This window comes from Phalacrocorax aristotelis, chromosome 15, assembly GCF_949628215.1.
Source record: "Phalacrocorax aristotelis chromosome 15, bGulAri2.1, whole genome shotgun sequence".
NCBI classification, from domain to species: domain Eukaryota; kingdom Metazoa; phylum Chordata; class Aves; order Suliformes; family Phalacrocoracidae; genus Phalacrocorax; species Phalacrocorax aristotelis.
In genome coordinates, this window is record NC_134290.1 from 15,494,127 (window position 1) to 15,516,664 (window position 22,538).

At 42.3% G+C, this 22,538-nt stretch overlaps 1 protein-coding gene across 5 annotated transcripts in view; it reads right to left on the reverse strand.

Annotated features, from left to right (window-relative positions):
• Window positions 1-22,538, reverse strand: part of TANGO2 (transport and golgi organization 2 homolog) — a 41,997-nt gene that overhangs the window by 18,546 nt on the left and 913 nt on the right. For 2 of the 5 annotated variants that reach the window (XM_075110173.1, XM_075110175.1), the window contains exons 2-6: window positions 20,779-20,901; window positions 11,205-11,326; window positions 3,361-3,449; window positions 1,278-1,397; window positions 285-399 (exon numbers count right to left, since the gene is read on the reverse strand). In XM_075110173.1, coding sequence (XP_074966274.1) covers window positions 285-399; window positions 1,278-1,397; window positions 3,361-3,449; window positions 11,205-11,260 — 380 coding nt within the window. In that variant the 5' untranslated portion in view covers window positions 11,261-11,326; window positions 20,779-20,901. Of the gene's footprint in view, window positions 1-284; window positions 400-1,277; window positions 1,398-3,360; window positions 3,450-11,204; window positions 11,327-19,696; window positions 20,000-20,174; window positions 20,265-20,778; window positions 20,902-22,538 lie in introns of those variants that run through there. The other 3 variants (XM_075110172.1, XM_075110176.1, XM_075110177.1) reach the window with 3 other exon arrangements.

Consider the following 22,538-nt stretch of genomic DNA (forward strand, 5'->3'; position numbering starts at 1 on the left):
GACTGACTATGGCCTATTAGGGAAAGAGGCACAAGAAGTTTTGTGGGAAGCAATGATTAGAACATAAGACAGCCCTCCAGTGTTTGAAAGATGAAAAAGTAACAAAGGAAATTATGACTAGAGTAACATTAGGACCTTACATGCCAATTAGCAAAAGAGAAGAGCTCTACCTTTAGCTTGTGACAGGCTTCTGTACAGTTACACTTCTGTGCTAAGAAGTACACGTACATCACTGCTGTCATCTTTCTCTTTGACATTTGAACTGTGATGTTTTGTAGACTTACTTCAAGTCAGCTGCTAATAAATTAAATCCATTGTAAAGATGTCCTTCTACTGAAACTTTCTTCAAGTAAGAGTAGCTGTCCAGATCTGCAGTCAGGAAGTTTGTTACAAGAGCACCTAAGAAAGAGAAGTACATAGAGCAGCTTGTATGTGTGAACTCACTATTCTGACAGGCTTGGTAAAACGAACAGTAAGACACAAGACTCCTCTTACGAACAGGGTATAACAGTGGAAAAAAAAAAAGAAAAAGCTCTTCATCAAAATTTCTACAGAACTCATATTTACTATTATATACTGGATGTGCCTTTCCTCTCCTCCCACCTTGCCAAACTCTTTGTCTTGCTTCACTTCCCTGACGTATGACCCTAAAATCAATTACAAATCACATAGTTCATTTGCTTCTCTGTACAACATGTTTTGCCATTGCAGTATGACATGAAGGTTACACACAGACCTATTTTCACTTTAAAACCCCCCAAACCCCACAGATACCCTTTTCTGAAAGAGTGTTTTTCCCCTATTATTTCTGCTCCTCTGATTTATCAGTGGGTAGGGGAGAAGGGACTACAATAATCCTTTAGATTAACCTCCACCATAATCCAAGTTGCACTATTTCCCTAAGGTTTGAACAAGAACATACACACTTTAAAAAGTCCACTGTAATCTAAATCTAGCTCAGTGCTTGTCTAGTTGTTCTGGCTGTTAATTAGAATTACTGTCAAGAGAAGACAGTTGGTGCTGCATTTCTTATCCGAATGTAACTGCAGGCTCTAGGCACTACATCTTGTTCTACTTCTGCCTGCTTGATTAGAATATCGTTATCCAAGTCAAGTTCCCCACACAGATACTCTGTCAGTTCACAAATTCTGTTTATAGCACAAACCATTTTATTTGTCCATAAAGTGGTTATAAAAAAATTAATAAAATAATCATCCCAGTAAAACAGTGACACCAGGGCTTGTTTGTCCACTTTTTCTACTTCTATTCCTTCATACCTCTTCCTTTTGCATTTTTATCAATCTTTGGCTGCATATAGTTTGTCAGGGCTGCCATCTTGCCTTTCTTACTGATTCCCAGCCATGTCCCACCTTCTTTTCCTTCCTCCATATCCAGACCTAATAGAGTAAGTAAGAGTTAGGCGATTACATTAATTTTTACAAAATTGCAAGCTTAAATCAGAATTTCTTAATGCAAATGCTGATGCATTTATCCAAATGCTGGATAAAATGCAGTAGGTACAAGACTGTCTTTCTGGACAAGTGAGGTAAGCCACTTAAGTTACCCACCCTCCAATTCTGCACTATCAAATATCTTCCAAGCTACAGCAGTAACAGATGAGAGATGATGAGAAAATTCAATGTAAAAGCAAAATTATAAGCTTTGCCTGTGTGCTAAAATACATATAAAATGTCAAGTAGTCTCAGAATGCTTGTTAGCTCAAAGGCAAATCTATGAAGATTAACGTTATTTGCAAGTTTAGATTTACAAGTAACCAGAAAAATTCAGCGTAAGCTATGTAACTGATAAAAATCTTGAACTCTGGTGACAGTAATTTACATTGAGGAGGGGGACCCACAAAAATGAAGCCCACAACCAAACCTCTTGAAAGAGAGTACAAGTTTAAAAAACCCAACAAAAACGAACCAAACAAAAAAACCACGACCTATTTGTAATGAGCTCATATTAACCAGCAAGCATTTAATGGAAAAACGAAAAACAAGTTCAGTATAACAAGTATACTGTTAGAAACTTCTAATTCTGAATCGCGTCATAAGGTAACTTTCATTAGAAGATCAAAAGAACAGGTTTTGGATCCTTATTCAGAAACCCCTTTCTTCAGTATCCAAACCTTCAATATCAAGTTTAGCCGTACCCCATCTTTACACAATACTTCTGCTACTGTTCTCTACCTTAGCTGAAAGGCACACAGAAGAAAAACATACAGCGGCGTTGACGCGTGCCCAGTGATTAATGTACAGCAATTCCCGTTTTCCAAAATTGCTGCAAGTGCGGAATATTTTTTCATTTTTAAGCCACACAAGAATAGATTTGATTTATTTTGGTTCAGTGTGCTGCTTTCATTTGGAACAACATTATTAAGTCAAAGGCATACGCTCACGGGATGTCCACGCACACGCCCCCCTGGATGAAGGATATACTGGTTTCTTATGCCAAGTACTGACAGAGCTGACAAGGGTATAAAGACAAAAATTCAGGGCCCTTCAGTTTTCAGGATAATTGTTTGTTTGTTTGTTTTAAACTGCTACATAGCAGAGGAAGCAGCATCCAGAATGGCTGGCACAAAACACGCGTCAGCCAGAACTTCAGAAGCAAGGGAGCTGCAGTGCAGTGGGAGTCATTTATCCTCACAGGCCTCCCTGCCAATGACAATAACACACGGCATCAACAAAGAGTATTTGTGAAGTCAAAATCTTGCATTTAAACAATGCTTTGTCTTCCAGAGCTTCATTTCTGTTTGAGAGAAGGCAGAGCTATTGATTTTACTTAAAAATGACTACAGATAGATTCCCTACAAAAGAGAACCAGACAGCTGAGTGACTGTACAGGCAGTTTAGTAAAATGTAGACATGAAAGCTAATAAACCGATGGATCAATAACTAAAATTATTCTGTAGCCTATAAATTATTAGCTGATAAGAAATGAGAAAGTTTTCACCTTCTTGAGGCTTGGTTTAATGATTTTAAGTCACTTTTACAAACACTGAGTCTGTGGAATAACTAATTCCACCTATTCTAAGAAGTATTTCAGCATATCTGACAAAGCTAAATTAATAGTTTGTGATGGACAAGTTAATCTGATATATTTCCACTGCACTGCTTGGTCTGAAATCAGTGTAAGAACATCAAACTGGGAAAAAAACACAAGATATTAAACCACAAATAAAATAGCACAATTCATCTTTCAAGCTTACAACATGCTTCCCCCAGAAGCACAGAGAAGCAGCATATTTCTTATTAGAAATGCAAAACCACCACCCCAACAACAAAAAAAAAAATCCAGGCCACAATTCCCTTACACGCCGTATGAACACCACTCGAAACAGCAAGACATACATACCGCTAAGGATCTCATTGCTGCTGTCCCAAAAATCCGCCGATTTGGATGGTCTGTGGTAAAACTCATCTCTATTAGCTGCTAGAATAAGCCTGTAGAAGACAAGAGGGAAAAGATACGATTAATTTCCAACAGGAACTTCACGGTACAGGCAGGAAGAGATTCCAATCTTTGCCACAGCATTAGCTCATTTTAAGCATGAAACTGTCCTTTGTTTTCCCATCTCACCTTTATCACTCAGTATAACGGTCAAATGACACCTGACAGCAGCCTCTGTCTTGAGACGTTCAGCAAGTCTACCTTGCTGTGTGAATGAGGCAGCTATTATTGTCAATGAATAGTACAGCACAACAGATTGAATTAAGATGGCTTAAGCAATCTTAAGATTCCTCAGCATGCGAGGTTACGGCTTAATTAAAGAAAATTTAAAGGTAAACCACAGATTTATAAGTAACATCCAAAAATCTGAAGCATGAGACTATGTTCTTACTGGATCATTACTTAGGATCATGTAGTTACAGTACTTTTTAAAATCTAAATTTGACACCTAAGCCTCTACTTATGTGGTTCAAAGATACAAGTCAGAAGCTTTTGTCTGTAACTGGAAGAGAGAGAAATCTGTGATAGCCTCAAAGGTCCAGCCCCACTGAAATTCCTTTGAAGAAACACCAGCATGCTCAAGGAGGCAGAGAAGTAAAGGGAAAAGGCATGTGTTTTTGTAACAGTCAAGAGGTAAAGTGGTGGGGCTTTTGCTCTCTGTTTTTTGTTGTTTTGTGGGTTTTTTCGCATGTGTAGTTGCTTGCATAATCTGAGTTCTACCAGAACAGTAGGACAAAACAGTTGAATCCTTAATGAGAGTCAGCCCTTACAGCAGAGAAGCTACAAGCAGCCCTGAAGGATACACAATCAGGAGGGAGGAAGAAGTTATGAAGAATAATATGCAATTGAAAACTGCTGCTGGATGAAACCCATTATTTATATTTAGAAATAAACACAGTACCCCACAAAACCAAGTGCTGTCCTGACAAAAAGCATACTGCAGCTCTTCACATGCCATCTAAAATGTGATAATTTTAAGAAAACAAACAGATATTAAATAACACCATACATTATTTGGAAACAGCAGTGACAGAAAACTGCTAGCTCTGCCTGGTTCCCTCTGCTCTGTACTTCGATAATGGCACTGAACATGAAAGACCAAGTTCAACACGATATTTAAGAAGCAGCGGACATGCAAGATAAGACAGTTTTTCCTCAGAAGTTCCAGGCTTGGTCGCAGTGCAGACCAGTCAAATTCAACCATAACACCAGTTCAAGCCAGTCAGGCTGTGAACATAAAGTAGGTGAGGCTGAAAGAGTCAGTGCAGCCAGAGGCCTTCAGAGGAATTTAGAACAGTCTCAGTTTTTGGACTTTGAAAAGCAAAAAACTGTTTCTCTGTCCATTGCATCCAGCAGAAGTTATTAAACAAAGCAACTTGTTTGCTGTACAACCTTACCGGGCACACGAATACCTCACGGAATGCATGCCGCAGTCGTCTGTCAGCGGTGCTGGCACCAGAGCATGAGAAAGAGAAGTCTAGGCTAATCCCAGGTTGGAAGCGACCTCAGGGGTCATCTAGTCCAACCTTTCTGGGAAGAGCACAGCCTAGACAAGACGGCCCAGCACCCTGTCCAGATGGCTCCTGAAGGTGTCCAACATGGCCGAGCCAACCCCTTCCCTGGGGAGATTATTCCAGTGGTGACTGTCCTCAGTGTGAAAAATTTCCCTCTGGTGCCCAATCGGAATCTCCCCAAGAGCAACTTGTGTCCATCCCCCTTGTCCTCTCCATGGGACTCCGTGTAAAAAGGGAGTCTCCATCGTCTTTGTAGCTGCCCCTTAAGTACTGGTACGTGGAGACGAGATCCCCTCTGAGCCTCCTTTTCTCAAGGCTGAACAAACCCAGCTCTCGGAGCCCATCCTCGTATGGCAGCTTCCCAGTCCTGTGACCATCTTGGTGGCCCTTCTCTGGGCCCCTTCCAGCCTGACTGTGCACATCCACTTCTTGAAAGCGAGAAAGTTAACATTTTCTGTTATCCAAAAGCAATGGAAGACAGCATCTGAAACTAAATTTAATGACTTATTGCAACATCAAATAGATGCAGGGTATCTATAAATAAAAGCTAGAGTTAGAAGCGTTACTGGGTTTCTATGCTGAGAATCAGCATTCAGACACTGCTATATTCAAACCTGGAGATGAGCTTTCATTTGATGCTGCTCTTCCATCAGTCTTATTTCAATCATTATGTTGGAATTTAAAGACAATGTTTTTCATGGGTAGAACACACCCACCTGAAGAGCGGGTAGTGGATTTGGCAGATCCAAGTAAAGAGCAGAAGACAACTGTAGCCCTCGGCAAGCGATATGCCGGAGGCTCAGGGCACCAGGTGCCCGCAGACACGCTTGCGCACAACTCCACCGCACCCTGCCGTGATCCAGCGGCCAGAGCTTCCAAAGTCCTGCTCATTATTGCCCGTAACATGACTTGCCTTTATTTCAGCTTCGAGACTGAGTCTTCCCCACTCTTTCCAACTCTGTTGGTTAATACTTAATTTTAATGAAATGCCATCTTTCAGAAACCTGCAGGTTTTCTTAACCAGTTTCCTATAACCTCAGTATCTCCCGCACTGCGAGTTCCTCCTACCAGCTCTACATCAATTACATTTACACAGCAGAAGCCATGTCTGCTACTGTAAACTGAAGCCAGACCATACAATTTTCATTCCAATTTTTAAGCCACAACACAATAATCAATTCCAATGAAATCTCATTATTTTTCTCAGCATTCAAATGTACTGACATTTTCTGCAGGTTTCTGAATCCTTCCTGGAAATTCGTCCCTTCATTAACACAATGTTAAATGTCTTATGAGATGATCACGAGGTGCCAGTTGTGCATTAGAAATGCTACAGATAAAGAATTATAATTAGCTATAGAGAAAATAAAAATGGCTAACACTTCAATGGCCTCCTTTCTGTAAGGAAGATGCTTAGTATTTTGCCCAACAAAGATAGCATCTGCTGGAAAGCACAGCGTATGTGTATTTTTAATCCTTCCAATGCCAAATAATCATAATATCGTTCCTTTCAGACTTGCATTATTTCTCTTCTTCCAGCTGATTCCAGTCTTTGATCTATAGGCTTTCAGCTGGTTTAACAGATTTCTGTCATCTTGCTTGAATATCCTCCATTTACAGCACGCATCCTCTTCTTACAGATTTTTATTTAAATAAAAATCTCCACTGTTAAAAAATGGTTTGGCTGAAGTGCATTTCTCACTTCCTGAAGCTCCAATTATATTTTGCTTTCAGTAATTCTTGACACAAAACCACTGTTTGTTTATAGGATCTAAATACTGAAAATAAGCAAAGACTTTCTGGTGTGATTGAATATTCCCCAACTCAAGTTTAATACCCAGACTCCTAAATTTAGCGCAAGGCTAGTACACAGGATCACTATAATCAAAACATCTTCATTTTGTCTTTTATGAAACATAATCATACCAAAGGGAGCAATATTAAGTGACCCTCATCTTCTAATAAATTGCAAAAAGCCTATTCAGCTATTTTTATGGCGGAAATAATTCAACTGTATTAGGATTTATGCATTAAGATTTATTTTAATGTTGAGACTGAGATGAAAACATGAGAAATCATTCCATTACAGCAATTTCCTGCGACGTAATTCAGTTCCATAAAAAAGGACTCTCTGATTACAGCTTTAAAGCTTGAAACATGTATTTATTTGTAAAGTCACACGGAGTATAGTTCAGAAAGATGTAAAGGCAGCACGTTACCTCTGACAATAAGAGCAGACTACAGGAAAGCGTTTCTTACCATGCACTAAACTCTGCTACAAATAGGCCTGTACAGAGAACACAGAGGAAAGAGGGTAGAAGAGCAAGTTGCAAGGGAACAGGAAGGCAGAGATTCATTAGTATATCAAAGGTGAATGTAAGCTTTTTGCTTCATTAGGTGCTCATGAGGAGAACTGGCCAACGTCCTCCTCTAGAAACCAAAGTCTACCTGGATGGAAAATTCTCTAAAGTGTTACGGGAGGGCATGTTTCAGTCTGAGAAAGTTTATTGGCCGCAAGAAAACAGCCAATGACCTGCAGTTTGTCTTATCAACTTTTAATGCCCATTTTAGACCTTTCTTTTAGTTAGAGATGCAAAGTTGAGGATAGCAACGAAAGTAATAGTAGGTGCCTGTCTTAATGTGGCCAGCCACATTAGTATGCCTGCAGGTACAGGAATCCCCTTTCGGTTGGGAAAATTGTTTCAAGACCTCACCATGAAATAAACAGAGCTATAGCACAGCATAACACGTGAGTACTCAGGAAAAGTTACGCTTAGCATGAGACTAGTGGAGGTCTAACTTGGTCTAACGGCCATAACACTGTTCAGAGAATTAGGAGGGTACCATTCCCAACTGATACTCAGATCTATGTCCTTCAGAAAGCTGAGGCAAAGGTGAAAAGACCTTAGCAACAATTTAAGAAGAAAAAACTTCAACATTCTTCCAAATAAAGACAAGCAAAAAGATTTATTTATGGTGTGCTCAGGAAAAAAGGGGACTAAATTATGCATCTGATGCTAAAATCAGACACCAAGAACACTATGGCCTGGCACTTATCATCGAAACAGATGGCTCAGAGTAATTTATCTCAGAGGTATAGAGCAAGACATCACTTAAAAGGTACTGAGAAAGTTAAATATAATTAAATATTCCTGAGTTTAGGCCAAAAGATCCCAAAAGTGTTTCCCTGTTTTGACAGCAACAGCAAGTTGTTTTCTGCTATAAATCAGTAATTTCAATCTTGATGCAATTTTTTGTTGCAAGCAAACTGCTCTAAGTTTTACTTTTAAACATCCATCATGACAGAAAGTTCACTTGGCAAACAACTACAGTTTACATCCAAACTATTTTTTCAAGGGGCATCAAATTGATGAATCTGTCTTTTGCTAACTAGAAACACAAAGAAAGTCAGACCAAATAAATGGATATTGTGGTGGGTTGACCCTGGCTGGACACCAGGTGCCCACCAAAGCCACTCCATCACTCCCCTCCTCGGCTGGACAGGGGAGAGAAAAAAAATACAACAAAAGGCTCACGGGTTGAGGTAAAGACAGGGAGAGATCACTCACCAGTTACCATCATGGGCAAAACAGACTTGACTTGGGGAAATTAGTTTAATTTATTACCAGTCAAATCAGAGTAAGGTAATAAGAAAATAAAAACCAAGTCTTAAACACCTTCCCCCCACCCCTCCCTTCTTCCCAGGCTCAGCTTCACTCCCAATGTTCTCTTCCTCCTCCCCACCAGCGGCGCAGAGGGACGGGGAACAGGGGTTGGGGTCAGTCCATCACACATTGCCTCTGCCGCTCCTTCCTCCTCGGTGGAGGACTCCTCACACCCTTCCCCTGCTCCAGCCTGGGGTCCCTCCCACAGGAGACAGTCCTCCATGAACTCCTCCAACATGGGTTCTTCCCACAGGCTGCAGTTCTTCACAAACTGCTCCAGTGTGTGTCCCTTCCCTGGGGTGCGGCCCCTCAGGAACAGGCTGCCCCAGTGTGTGTCCCTTCCCCGGGGTGCGGCCCCTCAGGAACAGGCTGCTCCAGCGTGGGTCCCCCGCAGGGTCACAAGCCCTGCCAGCAAACCTGCTCCAGCACGGGCCCCTCTCTCCATGGGTCCAGAGGTCCTGGCAGGAGCCTGCTCTGGCACGGGCTTCCCATGGGGTCACAGCCTCCTTTGGGCATCCACCTGCTCTGGTGTGGGGTCATCCCTGGGCTGCAGGTGGACATCTGCTCCACTGTTAACCTCCCCTCCAGGGGCTGCAGGGGGACAGCCTGCCTCACCATGGTCTTCACCACGGGCTGCAGGGGAATCTCTGCTCGAGCACCTGGATCACCTCGTCCTCCTTCTTCACCAACCTTGGTGTCTACAGGGCTGTTCCTCTCTCCTATTCTCGCTCCTCTCTCCAACTGCAGTTGCATGGGTTTTGTTCCCCTTCTTAAACATGCTATCCCAGAGGTTCTACCACCCATCATCGCTGATGGGCTCACCCTTGGCCAGTGGTGGGTCCATCTTGGAGCCGGCTGGCATTGGATCTATTGCACATAGGGGAAGCTTCCAGCAGCTTCTCACAGAAGCCACCCTGTAGTGCCCCTGCTACCAAAACCTTGCCATGCAGACCCAGTATAGATATATTAATTCAACACTAGTCACATCATAAACAAAACCCCTCTTTAGGCAGATTCCAGATGCAGAAGGGAATGCACCCTCTAGGCAAGTGAAGTTTCGGTTCCCATTTCCTATTTTTCTATAGAAACATATAGAGAGAATCTGCTTCTCAGTACAAAATGGCAGAAAAACAAGTCAATGCAAGGCACAGTGATTTACTGAGCATGCTGACTGACAGTCTGTGGGTGAACACCAATACTTGTACCCCCAAGTAATATGGAATCTATACAGTATGTATAAATACAGAAAGCAATAGAACTCCACAGTCATCTTTCTAGCCTGAAGTGCTCTTTCCATTACATACTGAGTGTACTCAAAGATACTGATGTCGGATATGAACTTTTAACACTAAGGGCGGTAAAGAGAGGAAGTTATTGTAGGAAGTTCAGTGTTTGGGAAGCTCACCGTAGGACATCAACACTTCCAGTAAAACTTACATAGAAGCATGGAGGCTTGTTTTGTCTTAAACTTTTGGCTGAAGATCTAATAGTCATGTGTATGAGTTTATTACCTAAAATGTTAATTTTAATTACATAAAATTTTAACATTATCATTGGTTTATTACCTAATATTTTAATTGCAAGCAGATTTCGGGGAGGGGGAAGACTAGGACACATACTAGAAGCTCCTTATTCTCCAGTTCACAGCGCTACTTGCTTTACACTGATACAGGAGTATAATCAGCTTGAAAGCAGTGAGATTTGATTTCCAGCATTTTCTGAAACAGCAACTGAGGATCTTTTACGTACACTGTGTCCCAACAGCAAGCTGATAGGCATGAATAACCTTAACCTCATCTATCTGCATTTTAAGAAGTAATCGCGCCTATTCACAAGGTAGCCAGTTCCGTCAGAAACGCAGCAGAAGAGCAAGCAGCGGCAGCCATGCTGTAACAGGGAACGGAGCGGTGAACTATACGGTGAACAAGAAGGTACCCTCCTTGGGAGGAAACAGGACAAGGCAGCAAGGCAAAGTTAACCAGAAGCTGCCTACGTGGTTAAGTTTCAGTATTAGTGCCTTTGGGATTCATAGCATTTTACTCTCTTGGCTTACAGCACTGGACCAGCACACACTAACAGAGGAGAAATAAATACTCAGAGTGGTAAATAACCGCAATACTTCCGCTCTGCTGCCTGCCCATTACTTTCCCGGCCAAATTCAAATTGTTGGTTTCAAACAGTTCTACTACTCTGCTGGAAGAAACTACATATTTTCCTGACCCTCATTGCTACAAACATGATTCCCCTTAGCTTAAGTGGTAAAGTAGAAGGCAGGACTTTCAAACTCTGGATTATAATATTTAAAGTATTTACCCTACACCAGGTGATAGACCAACAGCAAAAAGTCCATGATTACAGAGCCCAAGTCTTCTGAAATAGTCTAAAAACAAAAGGTTCTCAAAAGGTTACAGTAACTCCTCCAAAGGGGAAAGTCAAGACGGTAAACATTACAAAAGCACAACTGAACACCTAATATGAACTCGAGTTTCTAATTCAAACATTGACTACAAAAAGAAATTGCACAAAAAACCTACAGAAACAAGTCTGCTTTAACTGGAACCATCTTTACCTGTATGCATTTTTTGAAACTGGTCGGGGGTCAAATTTGAATAGAAGGATGCACATCGAAGAATTGACGTTTAAATCTTGCTTCTTCCACAAAGGCTCAGTGCAAGGTCATCCTGTAAGAGCCTATAAAGTAAATAAAGATTATCTATTATACTGCAAATTATAAAGAGATAACCTTGCTTCTATGCTGAAGCTTACAGATTGCAATGTTCTCACTAACCACACTCAATAAACAAATAAAACAGGACTTCCAAAATAGATTTGTTTCAATGAATGCTTTACTACCAAAATTGCTACAGTGGTTGTTTCAAAGTTATGCTTGGTTAATTCATATTTTTAGGAAAGATACAAGCATCAGATAAATACTGACAAAGTCTAGAATGCTAGCGGTACACGAAAGAGACTATGAAGTCATTTTCTGCTCTTTACCAATAAAGTACCACTACTCCCCCCATATCTTAAGGCAAAATGCTTCTGTTAGAATAAAGGAGAAAATAAGACTCAAACTGTTGCAGAAGCTGGAAAAAGCCTAATCAAAGACTCTCTCAAACCTGTAGATAAAGCATACTTTACACCAAGCTATTAAAGTGCAGGGGAAGTATTGTTTATCATTAGGAAAAACATAACGTACCAACAAAAATACGCTGGGCCAGAGCATACATTTTGCTGAAGTTTCCAGCACTTGTGCTATGTTTAAAATTCTGGTCATGCCCAGATGGCATGACGAATGTGCTTTCATTTCACAGCCACGTAACAGCTTTCAAATATTTTGTGTTGCCCCAATTAAAATTTTTCTGATAATAAAACTGCAGCCTGATCCTTACTTCTTGTGGCTGCTAAAACCATTATCGCACACAACCAACCACACACAGCCATGTTTTACTGCCTCTGAGAGTTTCTTCCATGCGTAAGATTAAAGTAGGTGAAGAGGGGAAGGGGACAGGCAGGATTCAACCCCACAACTCTAAGACCACCTGAGCAACCCAGTGACAGAAGTAGGATTTTTAACCATACTTCCAGTTACGTAAAAAGTGTCTCTCCTGCTCTTTAATTTCCACATCATTTACCTTAACAGATATCAGAAAATGGATACTCTTGACTACATTTCGTATTACCAGAAGTGGTGCTAGCAGTGCAGCATTTATACAGATTTCATCAATTAGCAGCTTGCCAGTAGCTGCTGGCTCAAGTCACAGTTCAGCACCACAACTAGCTTGCTGTGCCATGACAGCGACAGCAAGTTCAGCCTTGCAATCTCGTATTTTGCAGAGACTCTTCTGCTGAGGGAAATGAAATAACTCAAAAAGAGGTGCAACGCTGCTGACACGCTTGCGAAGGGAAGATGAAAATTAGTACAAGAGTGTGTGTGTGTGTATATATACCTCTATCTCAAAGTATTCTAAATTCTGTTCTGTAACAAAAGGAATTTCCCTCCCAAGATGACTTCATACTCTACCAGTTAAGAGCAGCCATAGCTCAACTCTCCAAACTATTGTCTGTTTAACAGGTTACACAGTAAGGCATCAGAGAAAACAGAAGTAAATCACATTGTAGGCTTTCTTTGCCTCTAACAAGTCAATGCCAAAGTAACTGCTTTAGATAGTAATCATAAATTGAAGATGCAGACTTGAATTTTGGATTACTGATTTACTAGCCAGCTACTAAAAAAGATCCCTATCCAGCTTTGTTTAGAAAATCTCATCAGTCTTAAGAAGGTGTTCTCACCCTTCTCGGACTCCTATCGCGGAATTTTCAATGGACTGCAATTATCCTGGGCTTGAACAACCAAACTACCAGTTCTGGAAGACTTAGATCTTCTACATACAGATCTTGTTAGCTTTTCCTAAAACTCAGGATCTTGTATCCCAGCTGCTGTATGTTGCTAAGCATCAATAACACTGACATCTTCACACCTTCCACTCCAACTCTTAAAAAGAGATGGAAGCAAACCAAAATTACAGTCACGGTTCAAATCACAGAGCAGATTTCCTAGAGCAACACACAGCTTATGAACTAGAGCACAGTGCCATTTCCAGATAACATAATTAAAACATAACACAACTCTAGGTACTTCTGAAACCTTTTATACTTATTTTTTTACTTTAAATTTGTGATGCTGTCCAGATAGCTAGGCAGTACCTACACACCATACCCTCCCTCAGTTTCTTTATTCGGGCTACCATTTCTTCTACCAGAAGGTATTTAAACTGCAGAGCTTCCTATTCAAGTTATCTCCTCTGGAACATTTCATCATTCTTTATTCTGCACCAGCTACTTTTCTTTTAACACTGTCTTGTCTCGGTCCAGAATCTTCCTGCCTTGCTTTATGCCCTTCTCTTGCCTCCAAACATACTCTGCCTCTAGATACTCGCTTTCTCATTGGACATTTATTTTTCTGTCCCTAGGAGAAAATGGAAGATGCGTTTCCTCACAACTCGGGCTCTTTAGCATGCTTATTGTGCAGCCAGAACAAAGTCATGAAGATTATTCACTTCTACTCGTTCTACAGCCCCCTCCAAACAGGTCCCTACCACACCCTCAGCAACCCAACCAGCCTAGCAGGTGAACTACACATTGGCTAACTGCAGGAACTTGGGGTATCATCAAGTCTGGCACATTTTCCCCATTAGAAGACTGGGATCCCTAATAATCCTCTCAAGGACACACAACCCTATATAACATAAGCCTCCAGGAAGGCTGGGGTAAATAAGAGTTACCCTTCTTTCCCTAACAGTGCAAATCTCACAGTGGTTATTGTTTACGTAACTTTGTGCACAGGCTACACAGAAACCAAACAGGAGTTGTTCCCCCCCCCTAAACTGAACCTTTTTGCTGAAGTCATTACCAATGAGACACTCAAATTAGGAGAAAGGAGACCTTTCAACCCTGGCTCCCAGCATTACAGTTCGAACATTGCAATAAATGCCAAACTAAGAACGAAGGTTTATTTTAGCTGACTGATTGTCGCTGATCTGTTCCTCAAGCAATCTCCTCAGACAGCTCCACAAGCAAATGGAAACGGCACTCTGCCCTTGACAACAGCTTGACTGAACACAAAATTGGGAGCAGGAGGAATGTCAACGAACAACAACTGTGCCGCACCAGGCTCAACGCTGGGCAAGACGTTGTCCTTCCTGTTCCAAGTCCTGCAGACAACTGCTCCCCCACCTCCTCGAGTTGCAGGCCATGTTTATAAGCCACACTGTAAAGATGCAAATAAGTTGCTGCACCAAAAAGGAAAAGCAATGACCCTTCTGTTTGTCCTGGTGATAGCATTTTAAAGAGGCACTCTTTCATATTAATCACATTTAAGATGCAAACTCTAACACACCTTATTGAATCTGCCTCTGCTAGTTGTATTTCTACCAAAAAAGCAAGTTCACCGCATGCCAGTGATTTCAATTATGCAGATGTCAATTTTACAGTTCAAATCTTTGCTTTATCTTATCTTTCCTTTCCTCCCCAATCTGCAGCCTACAGGGGAAGTAAACTTGTCTCTGAATGCGAAAGCCACCAGAGCCAACCATTACACAGCGACTCCTGTGACACATTGATGATGCCAAAAGAGTCTTAAATAGCAAAAGAAGCAGCAGCACAAGACTGATCTTAAACGTGGCTCTGAGAATTCATGTTGCAGTGTCCTCCTTAGAAGCCCACAAAATAAAAATTGGACAGATTATATTTGTTAAAATAAGAGACACAATCTCAAAGAGCTTTCTTTAAGAAACATACCAAAAAACTATATTAAAAAAACAAATCTAGTTGAAGTGATTTCTTGCCTGTTTGTTGAGCAACTTGCTATAAAAATAAGACAGTGACAGTTCAGCTAAACAAGCAGTTCCACTGTAATTACAATTTTGCATGCCCTTCGGCAGGTAAAGGGCTACAGCTTCTACTTCAAGGATACATATTACTGGCTGCTGATCAGAAACGAACCTGTGTCCATAAAAGGCATTAACAGAGTGGTTCATGGGCAAGCCATTCACTGGTCCCTACTTCACATAGGCAAAGAGGATAGCTTCACTCTTTTCATCTTTCCTCAGTGTGAACATCAAGGTTGACACTTACCAATATTAAGCCACAGCAGGCTACTTCAGAAACAACACTCCTAGGTCAGAAGAGATCTCCTTCCAACCTACAGTTGGGAGGCACCCATTTACAGCATTGGCACGAATATGGTAGGTAATCCTTAAAACTTGGGTTCGGTTTACGGTTGGTTTTTTTTTTTTTTGTGACAAAGTGCAAAGAAGTGCACTTGGTGAAAGCAGGGACATAAAATACAATTTTAATGGGGAACTGCCATTGACTACTCTTGATGACTATGGATATATGGATCCCAGTATCCATTAGGTGTCCTGCCAGATAATTAAATGGATTACTCAATAAAAAACTGTTGACAATTAATCACTCATAAGACTACTATTTTAATAAACAGGTTTCAGGCTCCATTAGCTGATTTATTGAATTCCCTTCAAATAATCAACGCAGTCCAACTGTTTGTGCAAATGTACTGGCTGACATAAAGCTTACGCAAAAAATGCCAGTCAGAAAACAGCAGCAGAATAAGTTTGGAACGCTTGCCACAGTTCTCTAGAGGGACTAATATTTTCAACACTTTGATGCCTTTCTAGAATCCCTTTTCACTATTATTTGGTACTACTGATTCGACAGCAGTATCATTTTGTCAGCCCATCAACTCTGCTTGATGTTATTACAGTTCCTTAAGTTACATTTGTGCTTTTTAGTAACTCCAAATATCAAAACAGTATTATTTATCTTGGGCTCCACCTGCCGGCCTTGAAACAAGCATAAGAGCTTATAGGTCCTATATACACAGTCCAACTTTTTTTATTATTCAGGCAGAAGTGTGTAAGCCAGCTAAAACAGAGCTGCCCCTTAAAATAGCAGTGATACTTAACTGGCAAAGGAGGCAACCAATGTATTTTGGTACCTTCTTCGATCAAAGCTGACATTGCATTCGCAACACCTGTTGTGCTTTATACCCTGGCTGGATTAGCCAGTAAGCCTTACAACATGTTTTTACTTAAGAATTTTAAGTCAGACTCAAATTTGGATATTCTGAAATTCAAGACAATTAACAAACTTTAAGAGGAAAAATACTGAAGAATGGCTGTCAGACATGGCAGGCACATAAACATTTAATAAAAAATTCATACAGGTGTCATTCTTTCAAGCTCATATTCACATAAGAGAGGGTGCTGCAGCTCTGGGGGTGAGACAAGCATATCGCGCAGAGCTGCCGTTACAAAGCCGATGTGCTCAACTCAGCCTTCTCGTCATTCAGCTACAGGCTCCCACAGATCAAGGGGTGGAGAAGATGAAAAAGATCAGGTCAGCACTGGCTTCCACACTTGCAACTTGATCTTACAGCAAGTCCAAAGCTTGATCAGAAACTGACTTTCTAGCTCCACTTCAGCAGAAAATATGTCTTCCGAACTATCCTTAGAGAGACAGGAGGTGGCTTCGTTAAAAACAAAGTTCAACTGAAAAAAGGCTAAGTTGTGTCACAACACATGCCTTCTGGCTCTCTTTTCTGAAGACAATACAAGCTGCAATATGCATACTGTGCAACGTGCCAAGGTCTGCAGAATGGGGGGGAGGAAACCTTACTATAAGGTGGAGACAGCGAAGACGTTCTCTGGATAATGAGCTTTTATAAAATCTGGTCTGATTATTCCTAGTCAATAAAACAACAGTTATCCAGGATGAAATGATGGCAATGATCTCCTATTTCTATAATATGTTTCTAGTTTGCTGTCTAGCTTATGCCTAATACACACAAACCAGCTTGACAAGAATTACAAACATCCTGTAATTAAGCATTCTGCTCCAAATGGCACTGCTGATTTGGAAATGACATTAAAGTAACATTCTTATTCTGCACTACTGTACTCTGTTAGACAGTACAGAGTGTTGTTTTGCTCGTTTTAATGACCTGTTAAAAGCCTGAGTGGATACACGCCAGCATAAGGTAGCATTTAGAGGGACTATCAAGAGACCAAAACATGATAGATTGTGTATGTTCTTTTCATAGGGTTCCACCATCATTTGGTTGATTAGAAGCAATCAGTTCACAATTTGGCAGAAAACCATTTTACCCTTAAGGACTCCCAGCAGCAGCCTTTGAAAAATGGAGCCATTTGTTATGTATTTTGTTTTTGCAAATGAAGCATCATAAATAACACCTGTCAGTTACCGCAGCGATCTCAATTGCTTCTCAACAGATCCAAAGCTGCTGTTTAGGTGCAGTTTAAGAGACAGCAAAAGATCATTAGTCACTCGATTCTGAGAGTTTTATGTACCACAACAATAACTCGTGGTCAGCAGAGTCTAGAACTATTTTACTGCTTCCCTTGAATTTGTCCAAAGGAAGCTGAGCACTACGCTCCTCAAATGGCCATAAAAGAATAAAATTGGATGCCTTTTCTTTCAGTAGTGGAATGAGATCTTCTTTTATACTTTAGAACTTTAGAATCATGGAAAATAAGAGATGCTTGATTAGTTTTTAGAAGTAATCTGCTTTTCTTTTCCCCCCACAGAAAAGTGTCTCACAGCTGCATTTTTAAGAGCATTTTACTGATTTGCTATTGCACTTCCCTTGTGCAGCACATGCTCCTGTGTAATGATATTAATCATTAAAGGCAAAGATGAGAGGCAATACATGGATCCATAATCTGATGCCTTTCAGGTTGCTCTATATAAAGACTATTTGTAGCTAACCGAGGGTTTGTAACCCTACCAAGGTGAAGGGTCAGCCTTCGTTGCAAGAGACAGCAATGCAAAGTAGAACACTTAGGAAAACACAGGAAGTCACATGCAAGGTGCATGCCATTCCCAAGTTTTATAAGCTAACTTTATTTTCAGCTCCCAAGTTTCTCTGTCTGGCATCTTGCTAGATTAAGTCCACTGTACAGCTCCCAGGAGAAATAAAGGCCAGTAAACATCAACTTTCAGCACACCATGTTTTAAAAACATTTGCAAGAGGTGGAATAAGACAGCCTTTCCCCGCGTTTCTTAAGAGTGCTAGCAATTGTCCTCCTCTGCCACAGTTTTACAGATCCAGAGTCTTGTGCTAGACTTCCTCCTTTTAGGCAGACTGTTGTTTTTAGCTTTCTCAATACTTTGGCTTTCTTCAGTGAGGAAGCAGCTAAGAATCCTTTTTTGGGGGCAAGAAAATCCATTTTCCATCTCTTTTTCATAGACAGTCTACATTACAAGTAGTTGGAGAAAATGCTTGCTAGAAAAATCTTATATACATGCTCTGTTCTTATGTTCTTCCCTAGAGATGTTCCTCCAGACCCTCCCAGAGAAAGAATACCCGTCTATGTAGCCCTGCAACCTGACCCAGTACGTCTGGTTTATGCTCTTAAGCTTAACTTCCTGTGATGGAAGAGCTGCAATCACCACTTTGTGTGTTTTCATTCCCACCCTTCCTACCTCATCTACAGTAACTCTGAGCTTACTGCCTAGCCTGAACAAAACTTAGGGAGGGTATGGGGTGACAGACACACTATGGACTTGGGGGGGAAGAAGGGACCAAGAAAAACCACAAACACACAGAAGTTAAGGAGATGAAAGAAGTCCTGCAAATATGCTTACTTAAATAAAAAACACATTCATTTCTTTCAAGACAGCAAATACAAAATGAACATTGCAACACAAGAACTTCAACCAAAGCTTATTGCTTTGAGTTCAAATAATCCTTCCAGGAGGCATAAGGCAAGGACAACAGGATTTTGTTAGTTCTGCTGTTAACAAACTTATTTAACTGTAATTTTACCATGCTCTTTAAAAAAGCATGCCCATGTGAGTATTTAGCTGCTGACTGTCAGCAATCAGCAGGTTCACTTGGAATTGCTCTCGCAAGAGCAACACCAGTGTCTAGGCGTGCCCGCTTTCCTGCAGGTATGTTATACAGCTGGGTGTCTCCACTTTGAAGAATGTAGCTGCTGGGATGGTAGACATCTTATTACTGAGTCCGGAACAAGCTTAAGTAGTTACAAGAGGGATGTATAATTGCACCCAAGCATTGCCAAACACACCAAAACAGTTACAAACACCAGCCCACCCTTTAGCGACTTTATTTAAATATTAACTATGTATTTATAATGAAAATGGATAGCAAATTGGCTTCACTTAGAGCTGAGGTACTCGAGTCTCTGTATAGCCAGGATCAAGCAAGTCAAACTGATGGTAAGTAGTATGGGAAACCTGAAAACAACTCAACTATAACAAATTGTTATTGAATTTAACTGAAAGAAAGTCAAGTTTCTGCTACATATTTTGAGTTTTATAACCAGCACAACACACGGCAGAGAGCGAGCTGCTAATGAGGTGTGCCTCAGGGGAGCCCGTGCCCTCTTGGCCTCATAGGAAACCTCTCAACCCCCCCCACCAGTGTCTTCAATGCTTACAAACTGAAACACCAAGAGTTTTCAGCGAGCATTTCTGGACACAAAAGGCTCACCGTACCTTAAAAGGGTCACTTCACCGAACTCCTCCAAGCCACCCCAGTAGCAGCAGGCCCCCACCGGCGCGACAGTCAGTCGCCACCACGTAGCCAAAGAAAACAAGCGCCGGCCCAACGCCTCACCCCGCTCCAGGGGCGGCTGCTGCCGCGCAGGGGCGGGACGAGGGGCTTCCCGCGCTCCCCTCGGGAAGCGGCCCGCGCCCGTCGAGGGAGGCCGCGGGACCCTCCCCCCCGCGCCAGGCAGCCCCGCACCCGCGGCTTCCCACGCGTGGCGGGTGAGGCGGCTCAGGGCTGCTTCCGAGCCTGCCCCCCCACACCCACCCAAGCGCGAACCAGGCGGGGCGCCGGCCCGAGGCGGCTCCGCCAGCGCTCCGCGGGAAAAGGGGCCCTACGACCCCACCAGCCCCCTGAGGGACGCGGCTCCCACGGTGAGGGGCAGGAAAGGCCCCACGAAACACAACCCGAGCAGACGACACTCACCCAACACCCGCCGCCGCCACCAGCGCATCCCCATCGGCCGCCTTCCGGGAGCGCAGCCAGTTCAAAACAAGGCCCTCCCCTATTGGCTCCGGGCGCCCTGCCCCGCCCCCCCCGCGGGCGATTGGGGGACAGATGCCCCGCCTCTCCTCCTCAAGCTGTCATTGGCTGGCTCGTACACAGGTGCCCGGTGGGCGTCGCCCCGAGGGGAGCCCTTGAGTGGTCCCCTTGGGAGGGGTCCCCTAAGGAGAGCCGGGAAGGGACCCAAGGCCTCCTGCTCCCCTGCCAGCCCAAGGCCCGCTGCCACTGTGAGGAGGACCTGGGCCTTGGGCAATTCAAGGGGAGGCAGTACTGGGTGCTACTGGCACTTCACCTTCCACACAGCCCTCTATCCACCTCCGCCACAGTGGACTGAAGTCGTCTCTGGTAGTGTACAGTATGTGGGCTGCCGCTTGGCCGCCTCTGTTTCCAGTATATTTTGTTTCAGGGTATGAAATAATAACATCAAAGGTCTTATCTGAGCTTCAAAGGGCTCATACCTCTGAGGACCGATACACCCAGGACTGGGTTGTGGACAATCTTCGCCATTTTGGATGTAGCTACTTACCCATTTCTAGAGTAGGGTCACTGTGGGACGCGTTCTGGCATGACTACCTTCGGCAGGCCCCAAGGTCATTGAGCCCTGAGCCTGCAATGGTGGGAATTCAGGGCAGGGCAGCTTTCCTGAGGACTGAGGAAAACACAGATAACAAAGTCAGATTTGCTTTCTGTTATTAAGCGCAGCATGATCAGAACTGCTAATTAAACATTCAGTAGTTTTTACTTAGATCTGCAGATAGAGGCTGGGATTGGATCTGTGCCACCTTTTTGTCCTTTGAAACTTGTCCTTTCAGTACAAGTTAGTACTGAAATACTAACTTGTGGGTTCTTCAAACAAGACCTCAGACTTTATTTCTGTCTTTTTTTCAGAGGTGGCAATAGAGGGTTTCCGTGGAGCCTGTAAATTAGAAATGTTTTATGGTGACGCTTCTAAGGGAAGACCCAAAAAGCCTCGACTGCTCTTCTGGGTTCTAATGCTGATAAACACAGAACACACAAGGTAGGGAACACTAATGAAAAGAACTCCCAGGGGTGTATGAGTGTGTAACATGGCTTGCAAGGCAAAACCTTTCGCCCTGGATGTGGAAGACCTGAAGTCAATCGTCAGCTTTACCACTGGTCTGTCAGATGACACTGAGCAAGTTCATCTCAGTATCTTTCCTTCTCCGTCGTCCACAGTGGGATGATAGCATTGACCTTTGCACGGTCTTCTGAGATCTACTGATGAAAATTGCGGGGTGAGTACATTATCATCATTATTTGTGCCATTGCTTTTGAAACATGGTAATAGATTATAGTTATTACCTGCATATATCAGCCTCGATACATATAAAGCTAAAATATATTTATGTTTTCAGGTACAGGGTTATTATTTAAAACCGTTATCTGATGAATAAGGGGAGAAATTATACAAATCTCTTCATCTCCATTACATTAAACTTGGTGAAATGCCAGCACACTAAATGTAATTTATTGTTCTTTGCTGTCATTCTGTTTCTCAAAGTACAGACTCATCACTGTGACCAACGATTATTTAGCTTCTATGCTTGATACCTATTAAAATCTTCAGATGGAAGGTCTGCATACCTTCAGTAGGAGTTACCTCTGTAGGAAGACGAAAATGACAGCTGTCCCTAGGCTTAAAACTTCATGGTGTTAGTTTTTACCAATTTTTTTTCATTATTTTTAACACATATAGGAAGTTAGAATTAACTTCGGCCTCATTTAAAAACGCTTTTTAGGAGGCTTCACAAAACCAGCACGCTGCAAGGATTTGTGAACACAGGGTTTGGTGGCTGTTCAGACTCTGCCTTCTATTTCTGGTATCTACTTCTGGTGTTCTGCCTAAACCAGCTCAGCTATTGCTGTCCCTTTTGGACCCTGTCCTAGGGGGTCTGTGCGGAGCTCCCGTTGCTTGTTGAACTCGAGGAGGTTGATCCCAAGTAGGCAATGATTCCGTACCCACTTTCAGCATCTTTAGTGAAGAGAGCGGTACTGGCTATCCGCGCAGAACCTCGACTGGAGAACGCTAAAAAACAAGCAGCAGCTTAGGGAAAAGCTTGTAGAATTGTCCCAAGTCAGTCTCAAAAACAAAAAGAGAAATAGTCCTGGCATTTGTTTCAAAACTTTGTTCCAGGTGCCGGAATGCATGCTGTATGGAATGTTAAAGCGCACCTTAAATGGATTAAGTATCTTTTCCCTGAGAGCTCTCATAAAGTATTTGCTAAAGAGAAGATGTTGGTGACCCAGGCAGTTTTTAGAGATCAG